The following is a 21,659-nucleotide window of genomic DNA, read 5'->3' as shown; positions in this document are numbered from 1 at the left end:
AGTTTGCACACAATGAAATTGTTACTTCAAATAAAAACTGAACCAATTTAGCTCAGCCCCTTAATCTCAATAAGCAAGTAGTCATAACATAGCAATACATAAAGAAACCTCATACCCTAGAATCGTGATGTCCGCAATAATGAATGTGACTCTTGTGCTCGATATTTGATTCAAGCTACTGCATTTAAAAAAATACTGGTGCTGCAGGATAGCCAGCAATATTTAAAAATATCAAATACAGAAGTGTGTAATGATTGTTGCCAAAGCTCATTCATTTCACATTTTTTAAGTTATACTGAATAGAGATGAAAAAAATGCCAAATGCTGAGAAGCCTTTGGCAGAGCTGTTCAGCATTCTGTGCCAATCAGGTAGTCAGCAGTTCAAATTTGAGGACTGTCCATCAGTTGAACTCCCTTAGTTACAGCGCAAATCTAAAGTAATATTTATATAGTTGCTAAACTAATGTCATATCACAGCAGGCTTTACACCACTTCTAATGAAGTTAGTCAAAGTCTGAAAACTAGCTCCCCATAATCAAAATACACATTGTCCTGATCTGCTATGTCAAGATATTCGTTTTAATTTATTGCTAACCAAGCAAAAAGGGGCATATTTTAAAAAGCAGGTACACTCCTTCATAAAAGCAGAGTCTTTCAGCATTCAATAGATCTAAACAAGAGGGCTGGAGACCCAACTCTATCACTGTTCTTAAATAAATAATCTACAGCCTCCCACCATTTTCCCAAAACTAGGATCTCATCTTGGCCTGTATTAGTTTAATAGCAGTTGTACCCAACCCAAGTGGTCAATCTTCAAGTGTGACCCGAGACAGCGATTGTTGACTATAATGATGACAACTTGAACCTATAGTGTCTTAATGTAGAAAATATCTCAAGACATCTCAGATGGCAACTGGAAATGAATGCCAAACTAGGAAGAGAGAGTAGGAAATGGGATGGGAACAATACAGGTTTTGTGAAAATGTGTGAAGATGAATAAGAGAAGAAATATAGGGAGAGAGCTCCAAAGAAGAGGTATGTTGCAGCTGGAGGCTCCACCACCAATGGTGATGTGGGAAGGATGCAAAGGGATCGTGGGATGAATAGAAGGCCAGAATTGGAGCTTTCAGGTGAGGTTATAGGACTGAAGGAGCTTGCAGAGGTAGGGTGCAGTAAGTCCATTGATTTCATGGTGGGGGGGGGGGGGGGGGGGTGGCTATAGGCAAGGACAAAGATTTGAGAGACAAGGAGCCAGTCAACCTCAGCAAGCACAAGAGTAATTTACAAAGAGATTTAGTGCACAATAGGGTACAAGTAGCAGAATTTTGCACAAGTTGGTGTTTATGATGGGAGGAGGGTGAGAGACTAGGAAAGGTGTTGTAAGAGTTAATTCTGCAAGTGACCAATACAAAACTATTTGACCCTGGAGCCTGACCCTGTGCCTATCTGACGTATACATATATGCACTTTGCAGCAAGAGTGACTGCACAGCTAAGCCTTGGCTGATTCCTTTAAATTTATTTATTTCTTGTTTCCGAAAATCCAGTGAACATGGCAACTCAGAACAAACTTTCACTTTATCCTTAATGGTATAAGTTTTGAAATGCGCAAGAACCCATTTCTTAAAAAAATAAAAACCACTTGCAGCTTAATAGTCACAATGCTTTCAGGGATGGCCTTGTCTGTGGAACTCTTTACAACTGTCCATAAGGCACAAAAGACAGTTCACACCCTCAGAAGATACTGTATTTCAAATAAATAAAAATACATCAAAAGCCTATGTATATTAGAAACAAATGACAGGTCGAAAATTCACAGAACTCATGCCATCTAAAATCTCTTAAATGCCCAAGGCTATCTACATAATAAACCAATTAAATTACATTGATGTAGAGGCAAAGAAGGCCAGAAGCCAGAGTCACAACCAACGGCACTCAACTGTTTAGTGGATAACTCAGAACTTAAATTACTGCAAATTTTCTTGACTGTTCGGTCAGTCTGCAGAAAGACAGTTCCTAGCTGAGGTATTTAATACTATAAATGATTACCCCAGAAAATTTGTAGAAAATTCTGGTCACTTTTAGCCAACTTGGTTAATTGAATTATCTTTGATGTGGAGATGCCGATGATGGACTGGGGTGGACAAATGTAAGGAATCTGACAACACCAGGTTATAGTCCAACAGTTTTATTTGAAAATCACAAGCTTTCGGAGGCTTTCTCCTTCGTCAGGTGAGTTTAATTTAGTTTATTCAATTATGAGATGGGAGTAGAATGGTACCCAAATATATAGAAACCCTTCTTAAAAAACAGACCACACAGAAAATGAAACATGTTTCTCAATCCAAAGATATATTCCTTTAAATATTTGCCATTGACAAAATAGTTGGAGTATATTGGCACATACTTAAATTACAGTACAATATCCATCAGATCTAAGCATATACCATCACTTATGCTGTTTATAAGACTTTGAACAAGTACTGCAGAACAAAAAAAAGCAATAGCATTTTAAAAAGTTCTCATCAAGGTATCAGTAGTGGGAAACAGTCCCAACCTCAACAATCCCAGGCCAAGTACACCAATGGTCAGATGCAAGTAACTTCTTTCTTCTCTGCCTCAACACTATGCCTAAACACCAGCTTAGAAGAGTACCCCTTGTGTTTCGCATAAATGCGATTTCTTCTCCATTTCCTCCAACACAAATCCTCATGGCTGAGCAACACTGCTAATTTATGCAGAACTTGGTCTGGATTTAGATCCATACAAAAGTCTCCTAAAATAGTTCTAGTGCATCACTTATAACTCATACTGCTGGTGAGAGCCAATTTCATCTCATTAATGTGAGAATTCAAATCCAGGTCTCAGGGGGTTAAAGAAAGAAAAAAGTGTGCTAGCCCACTGAACCATTAAGTCCTTGTGATCGCTTGTTTAAACATTTTAAATCAATAAGAACATTGTGCACAGAATATACTAGGACCTACTACGCATACTATACATACACACAAAACATTCTGACATGCCAACAAAAATAATGAACTCCAAATAAACACATCATTGATCTGGTATTTTGAAATTGAAGCTTTCAGATCACTTCCCATTATATCAAAGTGAAATATAAAAACCTGAGCAAATGCATCTACATTTTTGGTGTATAGATCAGTTAAACCACTTACAAACAGCATAATTTATAAGTCACTAGTGTAAAATAATTTTTCTCTGACAAAGCCATCCACAGCTCAAAGCACACCCAGTTGAGGGGAAGTGTCTGATGAGGAAAGCATTTCATGAAATTTAAAATCCAATTAAGTTTTTTTTTGCTGATGCAACAAATTAATGCTCAGAAATTCACTGACAGGAGTTCAGTGAGAGTAATTGGCAATATTTAAAGTTACACCGCTGAAAAAGGAAGGAGTAAAAGGAAACAGACCATACACTCCCCATACATGTAGCGTAAAAGGTACAACTTTTGATCATTCCTAAGGCAGGCCATTTGAATCAATACCTGGAAAAGGAAATAGCTAATACATGTTCTTGCAATATCAAAGACATCTCTGGGAACAGGGTGACACAGAAGGCTAAACACTGGCCTTCCATTGTTGGTTCAAATCCATCCCAGACTAATAGAATGAAAGTCTCTTCTGTCTACTGGTTGTAAGGGTTCTTTGTGAAATGAGTTTTGGCAAACTGAATCCAGCTCCTGGTGGATAGGGCATACAGGAGAAAAGTGCCCCTGATTTAGCATGAATTGGCAATGTCACTCAGACACACCTGACAATAACTGGTGTGAAAATGAAAAAAATTGCCACACTGATGCAGGCAAGAAATTTACTCTATATCTCACAGCGATAGCCATACCGGATTTGAGAGTGCTGTATGCTGACACTGGGTGGCTAAAATGTCAAGTATTGTTTCCCACAGCATCAACATCCTTCACCTATATAAAAAAAAAATCTATGTTAAGTGCGTGGGGTGGGCATTTCAGTAAAAGGCCGTTTTAAGTACCCGCACTGTGACCCATGTAGGTGGTGCTGCGATAGGCCTTTTCAATGTTACCCTCCTTCCTTTTTCAGCAAAACAACGGGGCAGAAATTGCTTGCGAAATAACAGTGAGCTCAACAGCACTCACCGTTGTTAGTGGCGAAATGGAGGAGCGTTTGCACATACGCAGTGAAACGCCAGCTCAGAAGAAACGCGGAAATCCGGAACTTACTCCTCTGGTTCGCCAGCGACATGACAGCTTTGAATTAAAGATATATTGCATGCTGCAATCAGAGAAATCATTGCGAATTTGCTTATCTGCCCTGCTGGAAAGTAACTAATTATGCCACAAAACAGGTACACTTAAAAATACCAGGTCTGAACTAAGTTTTAACAGTGCAGTAAGTCTTAATGACTGCCAATCAACTAAAAATTAACTTTTAATAATGTGGAGTCTCATTACTCCTGATTTTAATAACTTTTGGTCGTAAAAAAATTTAAAAATTGATTTTTTTAAAAAACTTTTCCCATCTCTTATTCAATTCAATTATTTCTTACCCTCTATTTTTTTTTCCACTGTCTATAACTGATTTTACATTTTAATGTTGTACCTTGTACTTCCTGGTTTAATGTACCAAGCCTGCAGAGAAAGATAGTTAAGGCAGCATGTCAAAAATGCTGTGATCTGATTGGTCAAGGCGAGAGTGTGATCCTCTCGCTTCTCCCAAGATCCTTGCTTCGCTTGAACTGATGCTGGCTCTTCTCTGCTTCCTATTCAAGGAAGTGCCGAAGAAACGACCGTGGTAATGTGGTGGGTTAGAATAAATCTATGGAGCAACGAGCAGAGTTGGTTCACCGCTCCGAGCAATTTCTACCCCAATATAAACTAAATGGAACAATTTTAAAGGGGTGGTGCAGGAACAGAGAGACCTGGGGCCGTATGTACACAAATCTTTGAAGGTGGCAGAACAAGTCGAGAAGGCTAATAAAAAAAGCATATGGGATCCTGGGCTTTATTAATAGAGGCATAAGAGCACAAAAGCAAAGAACTTATGTTAAACCTTTTACATAACATTGGTTAGGTCTCAGCTGGAGTATTATGTTCAATTCTGGGCACCACACTTTAGGAAGGTTGTCAAGGCTTTAGAGGGTGCAGAAAAGATTTATTAGAATGGTACCAGGGATGAAAAACTTCAGTTATGTAGAGACACGAGAGAACTTGGGGTTGTTCTCCTTACAGCAAAGAAGGTTAAGCGATTTGATAGAGGTGTGCAAAATCATGAACGGTTTTGATGCAATAAATAAGGAGAAACTGTTTCCTGTGGCAGAAGCGTTGGTAACCAGAGGACATAGATTTAAGATAATTGGCAAAAGAACCAGAGGCGACATGAGGAAACATTATATTTACGTAGCAAGTTGTTATGATCTGGAATGCACTGCTTGAAAGGGTGGTGGAAGTGGATTCAACAGTAACTTTCAAAAAGGGAATTGGATAAGTACTTGAAAGGAAAAAATAATTGCATGACTCTGGGAAAAGAGCAGGGGAGTGGGACGAATTGGATGGCTCTCGCAAAGAGCCGACACAGGCATGATGGGCCAAATGGCCTCCTTCTGTGATTCTATGACGGGTATTGACACACCATCTGCATGAAGCAGGCATCCCTTGGAAGGCAGCCATTAAAGATGTTAATAGATGCTGTTTTAATCATATAGGGTAGTGTGAAAATAGGCTGGTGGAAAATGCTGAAAATTAACTAATGTCTAGCAAGGTATAGATAAGTCCACTTTGGTTATCGAACTGCTTCAAAAAGGGATGGCTTGAACTTCAAAGGAAAACCTCCTCAATAATCAGACAACTTCACAATTCTCAAGTCTGTGTTCTTTTGCATTATCACATACATAAGGTGCATGGAGTTTTCAAAGATAAACTGAAAGAATTGCAGTCAGCCAACCCATTTGTGTATACGGGTAGTGCAATTCGCTTGTGCTGTACTGTATGTCATGTCCTAAGTTTTTGCTTCTGTAAATCTGGATTATTTGCAAGTAATCCAGAACAGCAGTTTAGCCTATGGTGGTCCAACAATGTAATATTTTCAGTTGTCCAAACTGACAGGAGACATAGTGGTCATCTTATATATTCTTGAATAAAAAATTTACTATGATTCGGGTTAACTGTTACACTTAGCCTACACAAACACAGACTCAAACTCAAATATGGCAGAGAGAAATAGGTTTCAGTTCCTAGGAGAGTGGCGTTCTAAGCAAAACTGTCATTAAGCCATTTATACAATGCAAAGGTGTTGGAAAAACAGGAACATGGGAGTGTGACACTTACAAGGTGTTACTCCACAGAAAAGTTTAAAAACCACTGCTTTAAATAAGTACTCATCTTCATTTCAACAGATTATAGCAGAAGAACATACTGTATCTAAGTAAATGGAACATATTACTGAAAAGGCAGACTATGTTGAAAAGATAAGAGAACTTGTACCTTTTACTGCTATTTTTACCATCTTTCTTTATTCAGTAAGATGATCAGGCTGGGAACTGATGAAATTCATTAAGTTTCACCACAGAAGATTCTGGGTTTGTGATCCAATTTTTGACTGGACACAACTGGTCCAGACAAGAGGAACCAGCCAACTTATATTATTTCTCTGGACTGCTTAAATTATGTAACTTTTAATTAGGTTACTGAAGCTTCAATTTCAGCCACATCACTTTCTTGTAAGTACTGACATTTTGCTACAGGAAGTGGAATACATTATTTAAGCCTCAAATACTATTACAAAAAAGAACAAAAATAATAAAGGAAAAATGTGATGCATCTAATGTAGGATTGTGTTTTGGTTGCAATGTTGGGTTAACGTAATGGGCCAGACATTGCGCAGAGCGGAGAGGCAACGCTCACCACAGCTCCTGCGAATTTAATTAGAAAAAATACAGACTACAGGCTCTGTGGCAGTGAATTGCTTGAACATAAGAACATAAGAAATTGGAGCAGGAGTAGGCCAATCGGCCCCTCGAGCCTGCTCCGCCATTCAATAAGATCATGGCTGATCTGATCCCAACCACAAATCTAAAGAACACAAGAAGTCGGAGCAGGACCCGGCCACATAGCCCCTGGGCCCTCTCCGCCACCCACAGGGCATTGACCGATCCGAACTCAGCTTCATGTCCAATTTCCTGCCCGCTCCCCATAACCCCTAATTCCCTTTACTTCTAGGAAACTGTCTATTTCTGTTTTAAATTTATCTAATGATGTAGCTTCCACAGCTTCCTGGGGCAGCAAATTCCACAGACCCACCACCCTCTGAGTGAAGAAGTTTCTCCTCATCTCAGTTTTGAAAGAGCAGCCCCTTATTCTAAGATTATGCCCCCTAGTTCTAGTTTCACCCATCTTTGGGAACATCCTTACTGCATCCACCCGATCAAGACCCTTCACAATCTTATATGTTTCAATAAGATCGCCTCTCATTCTTCTGAACTCCAATGAGTAGAGTCCCAATCTACTCAACCTCTCCTCATATGTCCGCCCCCTCATCCCCGGGATTAACCGAGTGAACCTTCTTTGTACTGCCTCGAGAGCAAGTATGTCTTTTCTTAAGTATGGAGACCAAAACTGTATGCAGTATTCCAGGTGCGGTCTCACCAATACCTTATATAACTGCAGCAATACCTCCTTGTTTTTATATTCTATCCCCCTAGCAATAAAAGCCAACATTCCGTTGGCTTTCTTGATCACCTGCTGCACCTGCATACCAACTTTTTGATTTTCTTGCACTAGGACCCCCAGATCCCTTTGTACTGCAGTACTTTCCAGTCTCTCGCCATTAAGAAAATAACTTGCTCTCTGATTTTTCCTGCCAAAGTGCATAACCTCACATTTTCCAATATTATATTGCATCTGCCAAATCTCCGCCCACTCACCCAGCCTGTCTATATCCCCTTGCAGGTTTTTTATGTCCTCCTCACTCTCTACTTTCCCTCCCATCTTTGTATCATCTGCAAATTTTGATATGTTGCACTCGGTCCCCTCCTCCAAATCGTTAATATAGATTGTAAAGAGTTGGGGACCCAGCACCGACCCCTGTGGAACACCACTGGTTACTGGTTGCCAGTCCGAAAATGAACCATTTATCCCAACTCTCTGCTTCCTGTTCGATAACCAATCCTCCACCCATGCCAGAATATTACCCCCAATCCCGTGATTTTTTATCTTAAGTAATAATCTTTTATGTGGCACCTTGTCGAATGCCTTCTGGAAGTCTAAATACACTATGTCCACTGGTTCCCCTTTATCCACCCTATACGTTATATCCTCGAAGAACTCAAGCAAATTTGTCAGACATGACTTCCCCTTCATAAAGCCATGCTGACTTTGTCCTATTAAATTATGCTTATCTAAATGTTCCGTTACTGTCTCCTTAATAATAGACTCCAAAATTTTACCCACCACAGATGTTAAGCTAACTGGCCTATAATTTCCAGCCTTCTGCCTACTACCCTTTTTAAATAACGGTGTTACATTAGCAGTTTTCCAATCTGCCGGGACCTCTCCTGAGTCCAGGGAATTTTGGAAAACTATCACCAAAGCATCCACAATCCCTACTGCCACTTCCCTCAAGACCCTAGGATGGAAGCCATCAGGTCCAGGGGATTTATCCGCCTTGAGTCCCATTATTTTACTGAGTACCATCTCCTGAGTGATTTTAATCGTATTTAGCTCCTCCCCCCCGAGAGTCCCCTGTTTGTCCAGTGTTGGGATATTCTTAGTGTCCTCTACTGTAAAGACTGAAACAAAATATTTGTTCAGCATTTTTGCCATCTCCATGTTTCCCACCATTAATTTCCCGGTCTCATCCTCTAAGGGACCTATGTTTGCCTTAGCCACCCTTTTTCTTTTTATATAACTATAGAAACTCTTGCTATCTGTTTTTATATTTTTTGCTAATTTCTTTTCATAATCTAACTTCCCTTTCTTAATCAATCCTTTAGTTACTTTTTGCTGTCTTTTGAAGAATTCCCAATCTTCTATCCTCCCATGTTGTTGAACTTTAAACAAAACATGCTCTATCAGCCCAGCCTCTGCACAGTGTGAGTTGCGGCGCAGCCGGAAAAGTCTGAGACAAGTCACGCCCACAGATTCAAGCTGCTTTGCTCAAGCAGGCTCATTCATTTAAAATTAGTATTTTGTATATCATTCTAAATTTAAAAAAATATTTTTTTATTAGGAAAAAGGCAAAGAAATGATTGCATTAAAGAGACAAGGGAAAACTAAAAAAGTTTTAATCTTTAAAAAAAGTTTTAATGACCAAGAACTATTAAAAATGAGTAATATGAAATCCACATTTTTAAAAGCTAATTTTTAGTTGTTTGGCAATTAAGACTAACAGTGCTGTTAAAACTTAGTTTAGACCTGGTATTTTTTAAGCATAACTGTTTAGTGACATAATTAGTTACCGTCCAGCTGGGCAGATAAGCAAGTTGGCGCTTTTTCCAATTATTTCTCCGATTGTAACATGCGATGGCCCTTTAATTCAAAGCTGACATATCACCGGCAAACCACTAGGAGCAAGTTCACAATTTCTGCATTTTACTGCGCATGCGCAAATGCAGGAACATCCTCCTTTGATTCACCATTAAAAACTGGAGTGTGCTATTGAGCTCCTCCATTATTTCGGGAACGATTTCTGGCCCAACATGTTTGGTTATCCTGTCAAGCTGATTCTTGTTCAAAGAGTCAATTTTTCAACATAATTGAAGTATTTATTTTTTAAACCTGAAGCCCACAATTCTTTCAAATCAGTAAACATAATGAGGTTAAAGTGTAATGTTAATTATACAAACTAATTGGTGTAACGAGCATTTTGATTGTCAGTCATACTTTATAAAAGTTGTATGCCAAGTATTTCTTATTTTGCAGCAAAATGGGCATACATTTAAACATTTTAATGTTTTTGAGGCTGTAGCCTACATGACTGAGAGTCAGGAGATCATGGGTTCAAGTTCTACTCCAGTGTTTTAAGCATATAATCTAAGCTGACACTTAAGTGCAATACTGAGGGAGGTGTTGTCTTTCAGATAAGAGATTAAAACTGAGGCCCTGCCTGCCCTCTCAGGTGAGCATAAAAGATCCCATGGCAAATTTTAATGGGCAGGGGAGTTCTGCTTGTGTCTTAGCCAACATTTATCCTTCAACCAACATCATTAAAAACAAATCATCTGCTCATTTATTTCACTGCTATTTGTAGTACCTTGCGATGTGCAAATTGACTGGCGTATTTACCTACATTACAACAGTGACCGCACTTCATGGTCTGTGAAGCACTTTGGGATATCCTGAGGTTGTGAAAGGTGCAATATAAATGCAACCTCTTTCTTTCGCTGGTGATCAGTGTTTGGATAACATATCAATTCCATTCCACCACTAATTTGCAGCAGCAAATATATTTCATTAGTTGAGTGTGCACCACACTCCAAACATTACACTTCATATAAAACAATGACAAATCATAACTTAACAGGTATATAAAGAGAAGTCAGTTCCTGCTGCTATTCTGACTTTCAGATAACCAGCTCTCCAAGGAGAGGAGCCTAGAAGCTGCCAATCTAGAAAAACTTTTGACAATAACTATGCTCTAATTGACCTCATGACCTGTTTAAACCACTTGCCTGGAGAATACCTCAGCAGTAGCCTTTATAATATAAGTCTGGTTAGCAGCTAAACATGACAACTGTGTTCCAGTCTGCCTATAAGAAACACATCATGACAGCATAGATTATGTAACTGCAGTTTTCCCAGGACATTGCTCACAATGTTGTCTCAGGTCTGGAGTATGTCTGTGATGCTTAGCTGTTAAGCTGATCTGCGCTTTTGGGGCCATTGTTCTAAATTAGCAGATCCAGGTAATTGCAGCTACTTATAATTGGACCAAGGCGTTCAGACATAGTTCAGTTGCCATTTTAAAGTCATGCATTCTGTCCTTATTGTTAGATTACCATAATAAATCTCTGTGCCCACATATGGATTCATTATGCTACATAAACCTGCAATACTGTAATTACACCCTCCTGGAGGTGGTCACGGTGACATCTCCACTGGTAGGAGTGTAAATTACACCCCGACAAGTGCGAACAGATACACCAGTTTTCGTCTATTACTATAAGGTCTTCCATGGCATTGCTTACGGTCAGTCAGAGGTTTTATTGTCTTATAACAAAATAAGTATTATGCCCCATAGGGATAACATCTAGGCCACTGATTCACAGCGGCCAAGTCAAATTCCATTTTAACAACATTTTTGCTGGTGCTTTGGGAATTAAATTTCACAGCTGTCCATTATTCTGTGAAAGTGTGTAAATAAGTGGGCGTTACATTTTAATAATACCCCATTAACTATATACTTAATTTTTATCCCTTAACATTTTAATTGCCGAGAATATACAGCAAAATTGTATACAAGATGCACCAATTAGAAGACAACTATCTGATAATTAGCAGTACTGGGGAGGGGAATGGAATTTAGTTGCAAAATTGAGGGCCCCTTTAATATGGTAGCAATAGGGACAGTCTTGAGCCTTTGGTAGCACCGGGGGGTGGTCCTAAACTCTGGCAGAACTAGGGTGGGGTCCTGGAATTTTACACTAAGGCAGTGGGGCTGCTGAAGTATGGCAGCAATGGGGATCATCTGATTTGGAATTAGGGTGGAGGGGGAACCTGATGCTTGGCAGAACTGTTGAAGGTGGAGTTAACCTAAGGTTGCCACAACTTGGGGTGGAATGAGAGACTTGATAAACTAGTGTATTTTTGTCAGCTGTAAGGAGACGGCCAGACCATGCGCCTGATAGCACTGGCTAGGGGGGTGGGTAGAGGGAGCGGAGAAATCGCACATGTGACGGCACTTGTTTGTGACTTACCACGGGATCTCTGCAAACACGGGAATTTTGTGTTTTGTGATGAATTCCTGGATGTGTATCTTTGTGTGTCTCTCAGTTCTAAGAAGATAGTAATTAGAATGTTTATAACAACAAAATTCAACTCAACTTGAAAAAGCAAATTAAACGAGGAAAGCCAGAAAGTATCTCGCTTTCTCTCGCTCAGTGTCCAACAGCTGTTAGCAGTTAGAATGTTTACATTTTTTACTTATCAACATAACATAGGTGATAATCAGGTAAGATAATTAAGGACCGTTTGCTTCAAAATTCAGGTACTTTTTTTGAAAAATGAACTCAATTGCAATGAGGATAGACACAGAGCTTAATGCACTTTTTGAAGTTTACAGGACACAAACAAAAGCTACAACAGCCACGGAATTCGTAGTCTTTCCCCCCCACTCTCTCAAACACACTCAGCTTCTAGTTAAAATAAACACACAGCTATCTTTTTTTTAAAAACTCAATATTGCATTTTAACTGAACAAAGCTTTTGAAATTTATCCTCTAGCTAAAATCTTCTGAGCAGAAATTCCCAAAATCGAAAGAAAAATATTCAATCAGTACACTTTACCGATTGGTACTGATACATCCTGGGATATTAGGTACACTGCACGTACTCAGATTACATAATCCAAAGTCAACGCAGTCACAGGTCAAGGCAAAAATATCAAGTCGAAGCCCAGCCTTTTGGGAGAGGCCAAGGCTTTCAAATATAAACTTTAATCAAATGCGTCTTTTAATGCCAAGAAAATCCAATTGATAAATTTAAATCAGATAAATTTAAAATTTTAATTTTGAACAGTGGAAATTTTTAGCTACTGTGGAAAAAAAGCACACGAAAAAGTTTTTTATAAAAAAATTTGCGCTGTTGTGGGAACCCATTGGCTAGATTGCACAGGCAAAACTCATTATAAAGATGGGCATAGGAACTTATAATGGGAAAAAGTTGACAGTGTGACAAAAACATGGTAACAGGAAGTCAAGTTGTGCAAGCAGGAAATGCATGCAGCCCAAGACTGATAGTTAATTATAGATATATTTTCCTTTGAATTACCTATGGATTTATGTTTCATTCTTTACTAGCTCTAAAGCAGAGGATACACAGCAAATAAAAGTGAGAAATGTACAAGTTAAGAGATATCCAGTATTTAGCTATACTGGATAGGGGGAAGTAGGATTTAGTTGCACTGGTCTTGCGCTTTGGTCGAACTGGAGTGGAGTCTTAGAGCTTGGCAGCACTGTGGTGGGACTGCTGGAGATCCTTCAGTCTAGTAACACGGGAGAGGGAAACTGAGATTTGGCAGAACTTTAGAGGGGCAGGGTTAGAAAAGAGGGAGAAGCATCATTTGTGCCTGCATATTTATTACGGAGTAGAAACAATCATGCAGCAAAAAAAAAAACTAGGTGCTCTCAATGGTCAAATGCTATACAGTTTGAACTGGATGCAATGGTGTTTTTGTATATTCTATTTTATCTTGTTGGCTTCAATTATTTTGTAGGTCATTCGCATGAGTCAGAAAAAGATTCTCTTCAGTGAAAGCAACAGTGCAAAGAGAAAAAAAGAACTTGCATTTATAAAGCAATGGCAATCGTTACTGTTTGTCAAAGATTGAAGCTGATCAGACAAAGGCAAAGGAAGAACTTTGAGGCTTTTGTTCTCAACTAGGAAGACGACAGAAAACTATTTACAGACATTGGATTGTTAAGTATCAAAATCTGAATTATACAGATGTCTGAGAGGAATGGGTAGCATTATGTATGAGGGTTCTAGGCATGTGGACAATCCAACAAGTGCATAAGTCTGGCAAGAAGCAAAAGATTTACTGGCTTTGCTTGGTTGTCTGGCAGTTTAGATGACCGAAGAAATGCTGTGTGGAATACATTCCTACTAGGCATTTCAAGGAATTTATCCATATACCAGTTACATACACCATTGTATCATTGCACACATATTTTCTACCTCCTTTGAACTGTAACGAGTCTAATTTCAACAAAAAAAATCTTGGAAAACGGGGGTATATTTCTGATCAAATTATATTTTTTAACAATACCGCACAGATAGCCGATGACTTAATTTTAGAAAAAAAAAGCACACACCTCTATTCTTAAAGTCGATAAGATTTTACAAATATTAAGATAACTTTTTAAAAAACCTTGCACTTGACCACCAATATTAGTGTTACGAAGAACAAGTAGCACTTAAACTTGCTTTTGCAATATTGAAAGCTAAAAAGCATTTTTGATAGAGAAAATATCTGTCGCCTTAAAAAATAACAAAGAGCTTGAAATCCAAGCATTAGAATAGTTTATTAACACTGACCTAATGCATTACGAGCAATCACAACTGGAATCTAACAACATCACAAAGTTTTGGAAACAATAGCAATTCCAGTAGGATATTTGTACAGCGTATTCCTCAAAAATTAGTTCATCACTATACCTACAGTATTATATATCAAACACTGGTCTTTCAAGTTGAAAAAGGAAAAGGTGCATTACATAACTATCTCATACTTAAAATGCCTATTATGCAGGAGATCCTTTCTGTGACTATACAATGCAACTTGAGCTATTAACATGTTGTAAGTGTTAATGCAAGTAATGTCTTGATAAATGCAAATCAGACAGATATAGAAAGGGAAAATAATGTTCAATTATGCCCTAAAATAAATTTCACCAAAACAAATCTTATCTCTTAAAAAAAAAAATCAATTTTCTTGTTGAGACACCCAAGCCGAGGACATTTAGAGGTAGTTTTCCCCAAATGATTCCATGGCAGGGTATGTAATATGTAGACCAGCCCAAGAATCACTGTTAAGCCACTCTGATCGGTTTGAAATCATACTCCCACTATTTGCAATAGAGCCACTCTTCATGATCAACATTGCCAGAAGAGCCAAAAAGGGGTGGCAGACCTGACTCGACAGTCTCCATGGTGACAAGATGATTTAAAAAAAACACTAAGTAGTTTTCAGTGACAATTTTCACTATTCAAAAGAGCAGAGAGTTCTCGGAGTGTCCCGGCCAATACATCAACTAACACCATCAAAAACACCCCGAATAACTTCGTTCATTTCACTGATTTATGGGGCCAAACTGTGCGCAAATTAGCTGCTGCGTTTGCCTACAGTGACACTTCAAAGATAGCTGGTTGCGAATCACTAAGGCACTATATAAATCTACTTCTTTATTTCTCCCTACAATAGGCATACTTGAAACAAAAAGGTTTTCCAATAGACTTTCCTTCCTCTTTAGGTGGCGACAAAGATGAGGTATTTATCTTAATCAGATCTGAAGCATATTTTGAGTATGCAGGCACACAGCAAGGACCAACTTAAAAACATATTTAAAAGCTGCTACAAATATGTAATCTTTTCTCTTAAAAACGCATTCTCGGGTGGTCTCTGTGCTGTGTTCAAACCCCCCTCAAAAAACCCAGCCTTAACCCTCTGTCCTTGCAAACTACCGCCCCATCTCCAACCTCCCTTTCCTCTCCAAAGTCCTTGAATGTGTTGTCGCCTCCCAAATCCATGCCCATCTTTCTTGCAACTCCACGTTTGAACCTCTCCAAATCAGATTTCCGCCCCTGCCACTGTAATAAAATGGACTTATCGATGTCACAAATGACAATGCATATGACTGTGATGCACTATCACTCCTCATCCTTCTCTAACTGTCTGCAGCCTTTGACGCAGTTGACCACACAATCCTCCTCCAACGCCTCTCCTTCGTTGTCCAGGGGAGTGGGACTGCCCTCGTTTTGATCCGTTCTTATCTATCCAGTCATAGCCACAGAATTTCCTGCAAAGGCCTCTCTTCCCACTCCCACACTGTTACTTACATCTAGAGACCCCCCCTCCAACCAAGGATCTAGTCTTGGCTCCCTCCTATTTCTCAATTACATGCTGTCCCTCGGCAACATTATCCAAAAACACGTCAGGTTCCACATGTACGCTGATGACATACAGCTCTATCTCAACCCCTCCGCTGCCTCTGTGTTATACTGCTTGTCTGACATCCAGTATTAGATGAGCAGAAGTTTCCTCCAATTACACATTGGGAAGACCAAAGCCATATGCATCGGCCCCTGCCACAAACTCCATTCCCTAACCACTGATTCCATGCCCCTCCCCAGCCAATGTCTCAGGCTGAACCAGACTGTTGGCAACCTCGGCATCCTAATTGACCCCAAGCTAAGCTTCTAACCCCATATCCTCTACTGCCTACTTCCACCTCAGTAATATTGCCCGTCTCCGACACTGCCTCAACACACCTGCTGCTGAAACCCTCATCCATACTTTTGTTACCTCAACACTCAACTATTCCAATGCTCTCCTGGCCAGCCTCCCATCTTCCATAAACTTTAGCTCATCCAAAATTCTGCTGTCTGTATCCTAACTTGCACCAAGTTCTGTTCACTCACCACCCGTGCTTACTGACCTGCATTAGCTCTCGGTCTACCAACACCTCAAATTTAAAATTCTCATCCTCGTGTTCAAATCCCTCCATGGCCTCACTCCTCCCCATCTCTGAAATCTCCTCTAGCCTTACAACCCTCCGAGAGTTCCTCTAATTCTGGCCTCTTGTACATCCCACTCTTCCTTCGTCCCACCATTAGCCTTCCGGTGTCTGGGCCTCAAACTCTGGAATTCCCTCCCTAAGAGTCTCCCTCCTCCTTAAAATCTACCTCTTTAACCAAGCTTTTGGTCATCTGTCCTAATGTCTCCTTCTTTGGCTCGTGTCAATTTCTATCTGATTATGCTCCCGTGAAGCACCTTGGGGCATTTTACTACATTAAAATGGAGCTGTATAAATGCAATTGCTGTAAAAACTGCAAAGTAGCTTGGAATACACTGGGAGGAACTGGCCATGTTTTCCCTTCAAATCCCCAGGCAACACTAAACTGAAGAATTTTCCTTTTAAACTGATTAACTTTCAAAGTATCAAAAAGGTAAGTGCAGATGAGGGAGGTCATACAGTGTGTCCAGCGCATCCTTCCATAGAAAGTTTAAAAATTTCAAAGGAAGAATACAAAATTTAACTTACATGTAATATATCAAATACAGTGCAAAAAGAAATGGAATTTTGGCTCCACTTTAAATTAAGCTCTCATAGTTTAAGTGCATTGTGATTTTGTTCAAAAGCAAGTCATAAGCCAGAAACATTAAAGAATTTCACTATGGACATTTATATTGAACAAATTCAAAAGTATGAATTTATCTAAATGCAAGAACCAAAAGTTGAACATCTCTCATTGCTTTTAAGCTTATGGGCCACCTATTTTGTATTATGTCGATGTGATGTGAAAGCCACATTGCATCATGACAGAAAGTGTAGCCAGAGACAGAAAGTGTAGCTTACGTCCAGTTTCAACTGCAAATTTGAGGATGCTTCAAAGTTTGGTAAACACTACGAGACCACAGATTTATGACTACAACTGATTTAATTTTTTAAGTTTCAGTTTAAAAAATGGCTTCAAAGACCCCAAATGGTCTGCATTCAGGTTTTATTAAATAAACGTTTTAATGTTAATAAAAAGCCAATAGTCAATTGTTAACTGATTTTTAAAATATCATTGGCATCCTCAGCAAAGCTCTGTGCATGTTTACATATGTACATATAGAGCTCCACTCCCTATCCCACAGTAAAGACTGGTACAGAGCCCATAGATACCACTAGTACAGAGCTGCCAGTTTGCACTGGTCTGAAGCAGGTATCAGCATCAAAATCTGAAATATTTGGTAAAAACTATTGAAGTAAAAGCACTTTGTGGTTATCAATTGAAGTACCATTCAGAAGGACTCTCATGAGGACAATGAGTTAAATAACAACCTGGAACATTCTACTCCGTTACATTTTCCTCATGCACTGTAAAGGTCATCACAATAATATTCATCAGGGCAATTATTTTTTTAAATCCAGAAACATTTATAAAAAAGTGGGTTTCAAATTTAATAACTACACAACTTCAAATTTTCTCTACTTAAGATGGTAAAACAGTCACCAAATTTTAATTCACAAATTTAGGTTAAAGACATTTAATACAGACTCCATGTAAACTTGATTTCCACACTCCTGATTCAATTTTTTTTAACAATGTAACTCCATTTATTTAGATGTCATCATGAAAAACTTGTCTCAGAAAATATAATTCCTCAAACAGTAAAAAAAATCTCAAATATATGAAGTGCTGTAAAACTTTACACCACAAAACTATTCATGACATTTATGAACACAAAAACTTAAATCCTTCCAAAATCGGAAAAAAACACACATGAATCACTATCCTGCAAGCAACAAAAAAAAACTGCTGCTTGTGAAACTCAATAGGTGTCTGTAGAATGTTAACAGTTCATCATCATTCCATTTTACAGAATGAAGATAACCTAAATCACTCCTCTTCCACATTGAGAACTTCTTGGAGCTCCCAGGGTATAACTAATGTGCATTACTATATTGACTGTAGATAGCAATTGGTGTCAAAAATTGGTTAATTAATCCAAAGTAAAATTTGAAGTTTTGATAATTCAGTTTAAAAGTAAGCTGCACCTTAACAACACAAAAAGTCAGTAATTTTCCTCAGGAAGACAAAAAAAAGTCCTACTCCAACAGCACAAAAGTTACACTCCAGCTACAACAGTTCTTTTCCCCTTTTCACACCTCTACAAAAGAGAAGCTTATTCTAGCAATTTTTCCAGCCAGTATATATACAGTAACGACCAACAATTTAAAACATACAGTAACATCTATTACAAGATTAAAAACACATAATATATATATATATCTTTATTATTAAGATGTTGGCCTGCTTTCAAGAATTCACAGATGTCGATCGTTTACAGTCACGGAAGTCTATCATTTACAAAGAACAGTTTATCATTCCCAATAATTTATGCCTTATCTCGTGCCCCTCTTATGATATTAACTATCTACCAAATGCCTCCGTTTGTCCAGGAAACTACAATAGACATGCATTCACCGGCATGACACATTCACTTAAATTGCATCATTGTTATGTAATTTAATCACATTTTCCAACCTGCTAATTGATCAACCTCACTTACCTGCAATTCGGGGGCGGATCCAGTGTGATTTCAGCTAGTTCCTTTTGAATTCTAAAAATTGAAGAAGAGATATTCAGTACAAAACACTATGCTGCATGCATTTAGACGTAAAGGAACGATTACAGTGCCCTCTATCACTATCCTTTCCTCAGCAGCTCACCCAACCAGAGTGGAAAACATGGCTGCTTCCTCTTTGTTCTCAACAGCGTTATACCCAAATCCCGTAACAGGACAAGTTTTCACAAATTTCCACTACCTGTCGCTTTTCATTTTATATAATTTAGCCTAAAACGGGTAGAACGGTACAGCAAAGACTCAAACAAGGGTATTTTGTCCCGCTAAAGAGCGGATTTCCCGAAATTATTCTCTTTCCAAGCTTATATGCAAATGAAGAGAGGAGTGTTTATATTGACATATTTGATAAGGACTTTAAAGGAGTGCAATCGGGATTGGCAAAATGCCGGTGCTCGAGTGCAGAAACACAGACAAAAAGGAAGAAGGGTTTTGTACTTACCTTTTAGCGCTGGTGGAGAGTTTGGCTGTGGTTTTGCTGGATACCTTGGGGTCTTTCTTTTTCGGCTGTTGCTGAGAGGATGGCTCTTTCCTCTCCTCTTGCGGATTGTCACGCTGGTCGGCATCCGAGCTCCCACTGCTAGTGCTCGGACTCTCGTCGTCAGACCTCTGCCTGTCGCTGGACATCTTCCCTTCAGCGTCAAAAGAAGCCACAAAAATTACCACATTCACCAAAGAGAAGGGAAAAGCTCAAATACTATTGAAAACTAACGACTCGCATGGACACCAAGAAGCAATGCTTGTGGCCACAGAGCGGACAGCCAGACAGCAACGCTGTCTTTTTTTTCTCTTTCCCTCCCCCCAAGATTTAAAAACACACTTTGCATTGGATTTACATACCGTCGACGGAGATTAGAAACATAATTTAAGAATTACAAAGTGTATTCTTTGAAAAAAAAATCAAGTTGTCTTTGTGTTTGTGGGGGGCTGGGGGGCGGGGGAGAGGTAAGGGGGTGTCTCTCTGCTATAAAACGAGGTTTTGTTGTGTACGGTGGTACTGCTCGGGATTTTAACATTACACGATCTTGACGATCATTTAAACAGAATGGGGGGTACTAGACTGAAGCAGTGGAGGCCGTTAAGTCTGAAGGAGGTCAGGGTCGGAAATTTGTGACCGGCTTGTGTGACTGTTTTTATATATATTTTAAATGGTCCTTTTAAAAAGCGGGGCGCTCCAATCAGCGTGGTGCAGCAACTGATGCGTAAACTCGGCTCTCTCGACAACCGCTGAACAATGAGGAGGAATTTGTCAAGTTTCCCGACCGAATTCTCTACCTTAAAAACTGACAGCCAACTTCCTCCTTACCTTAGGGTGATCCAAGCCCGAGGCCTGCGGCCGAAATGACGGGTGGGCAGCCGATTTTTAAGAGAGAAAAATAAATATTTTTTTAAAAAAGAAAGCAAATTTATATTTGAAAAATAATCCAAGTGGGGAGGGGGAGGGGGGGGAAGAGAAGGAAATCAAAAAGTGTGAGAAGCCCACGATCTAATCATTGAGTCCGAAAACCGAGCTCTATTTCTCCTTAGACTCACTCTCACACACACACACGCTCGGCTGTTTGATTCGCCTCCCGCCGCCGGCGCACGAATCGCGCCGAGTCAGCGGCACTGAGCGCGCCACCGCGCACGCGCCGAGGGAGGGGGCGCGCGCGATGACCGGTAACGGCCGTGTGTTCACTTGCACTTTAAACACGCGCGACAGTAAGAACCGTCTCTCGCTCAAATGCCCTCCCACTGACCAGTTTATGGATTACATTAAATGCGACTGAAAACAAGATCCCTCGGGTTTGAAAGGTTGACGTCAACTTAGAAGCAGGATCTTGTTTTCTCACTCAGAACATCCGTTTTGAAAGAGGGGCTGCCAGAACCATACACGTTTTGAACTGTTTATATTTATTTTTATCTTAAGGGATCGATTACCTGTGAAACAAAGACTCAAAACGAATCCTGCGAGTGTTAACTTTTTCTATGGAGATCAGTTGCGATTTTAGACATGAAAGAGGTGAGCAAATTTCTTGCATTTAATCACGTGTACAGATACAATGTGTGGTTTATAGGTTAAAATAATTCGTTTTCATGTGGTCATTACTTGACCTACATTTTTGAAAATGGAAGTGCAAAAGTCGTGGTGCTTGACTACAAACGAGTCTCACGAATGCGAAAACTGTCGTTCATGATCAAACTTGCTGGATGAAGCGATCCATGGCAAAAGCGAGCGAAAGGAGAAAGAGGACTTGCAGTGCGTGTTTCACCTTGCATACCTTCGGGTGAAGCAGCTCTGAGTGTGTTGTGGAGTTGCAATCCTTCAAAAAGATCTTATGAAATTCTGCTTTTCACCCCTAGAAGTTTTTGTTCGCTGGTTCAGTGGGATGTCGAAATAACAAGTGATAAGCCACCTACCCTACTGAAGGAGAATAAGAATGTGAAAGAGTTACAAGGAAAGTACGGTGCTTTAGTACAGTGCCTTTTACAACCCCAGAACGTCCCAAAGTGCTTCAAAGCCATTGAAGTACTTTTGAAGTGTTGTCACTGTTACAATGTAAGCAAATAAAAGGTCCCACAAACAGCAATGAGATAAATGAACAGATAATCTGTTTCTTTTTTA

The 21,659-nt window shown here is 39.5% G+C and overlaps 1 protein-coding gene across 5 annotated transcripts in view; it reads right to left on the bottom strand.

Annotated features, from left to right (window-relative positions):
• Nucleotides 1-20,677, bottom strand: part of ube2e3 (ubiquitin-conjugating enzyme E2E 3 (UBC4/5 homolog, yeast)) — a 132,982-nt gene extending 112,305 nt beyond the window's left edge. Inside the window, exons 1-4 of one of the 5 annotated variants that reach the window (XM_067987664.1) lie at nucleotides 20,361-20,677; nucleotides 19,497-19,686; nucleotides 18,983-19,033; nucleotides 11,901-11,978 (exon numbers count right to left, since the gene is read on the bottom strand). In XM_067987664.1, coding sequence (XP_067843765.1) covers nucleotides 11,901-11,978; nucleotides 18,983-19,033; nucleotides 19,497-19,681 — 314 coding nt within the window. In that variant the 5' untranslated portion in view covers nucleotides 19,682-19,686; nucleotides 20,361-20,677. The remainder of the gene's footprint in view (nucleotides 1-11,900; nucleotides 11,979-18,982; nucleotides 19,034-19,496; nucleotides 19,687-20,360) is intronic. The other 4 variants (XM_067987661.1, XM_067987662.1, XM_067987663.1 and 1 more) reach the window with 4 other exon arrangements.
• Nucleotides 20,678-21,659: the final 982 nt, after the last annotated feature.

Source organism: Heptranchias perlo, chromosome 7 (genome assembly GCF_035084215.1).
Source record: "Heptranchias perlo isolate sHepPer1 chromosome 7, sHepPer1.hap1, whole genome shotgun sequence".
In the NCBI taxonomy this organism is placed as follows: Eukaryota; Metazoa; Chordata; class Chondrichthyes; order Hexanchiformes; family Hexanchidae; genus Heptranchias; species Heptranchias perlo.
The sequence above is the reverse complement of the archived record's forward strand: the minus strand, read 5'-3'. Positions and strand labels throughout refer to the sequence as shown.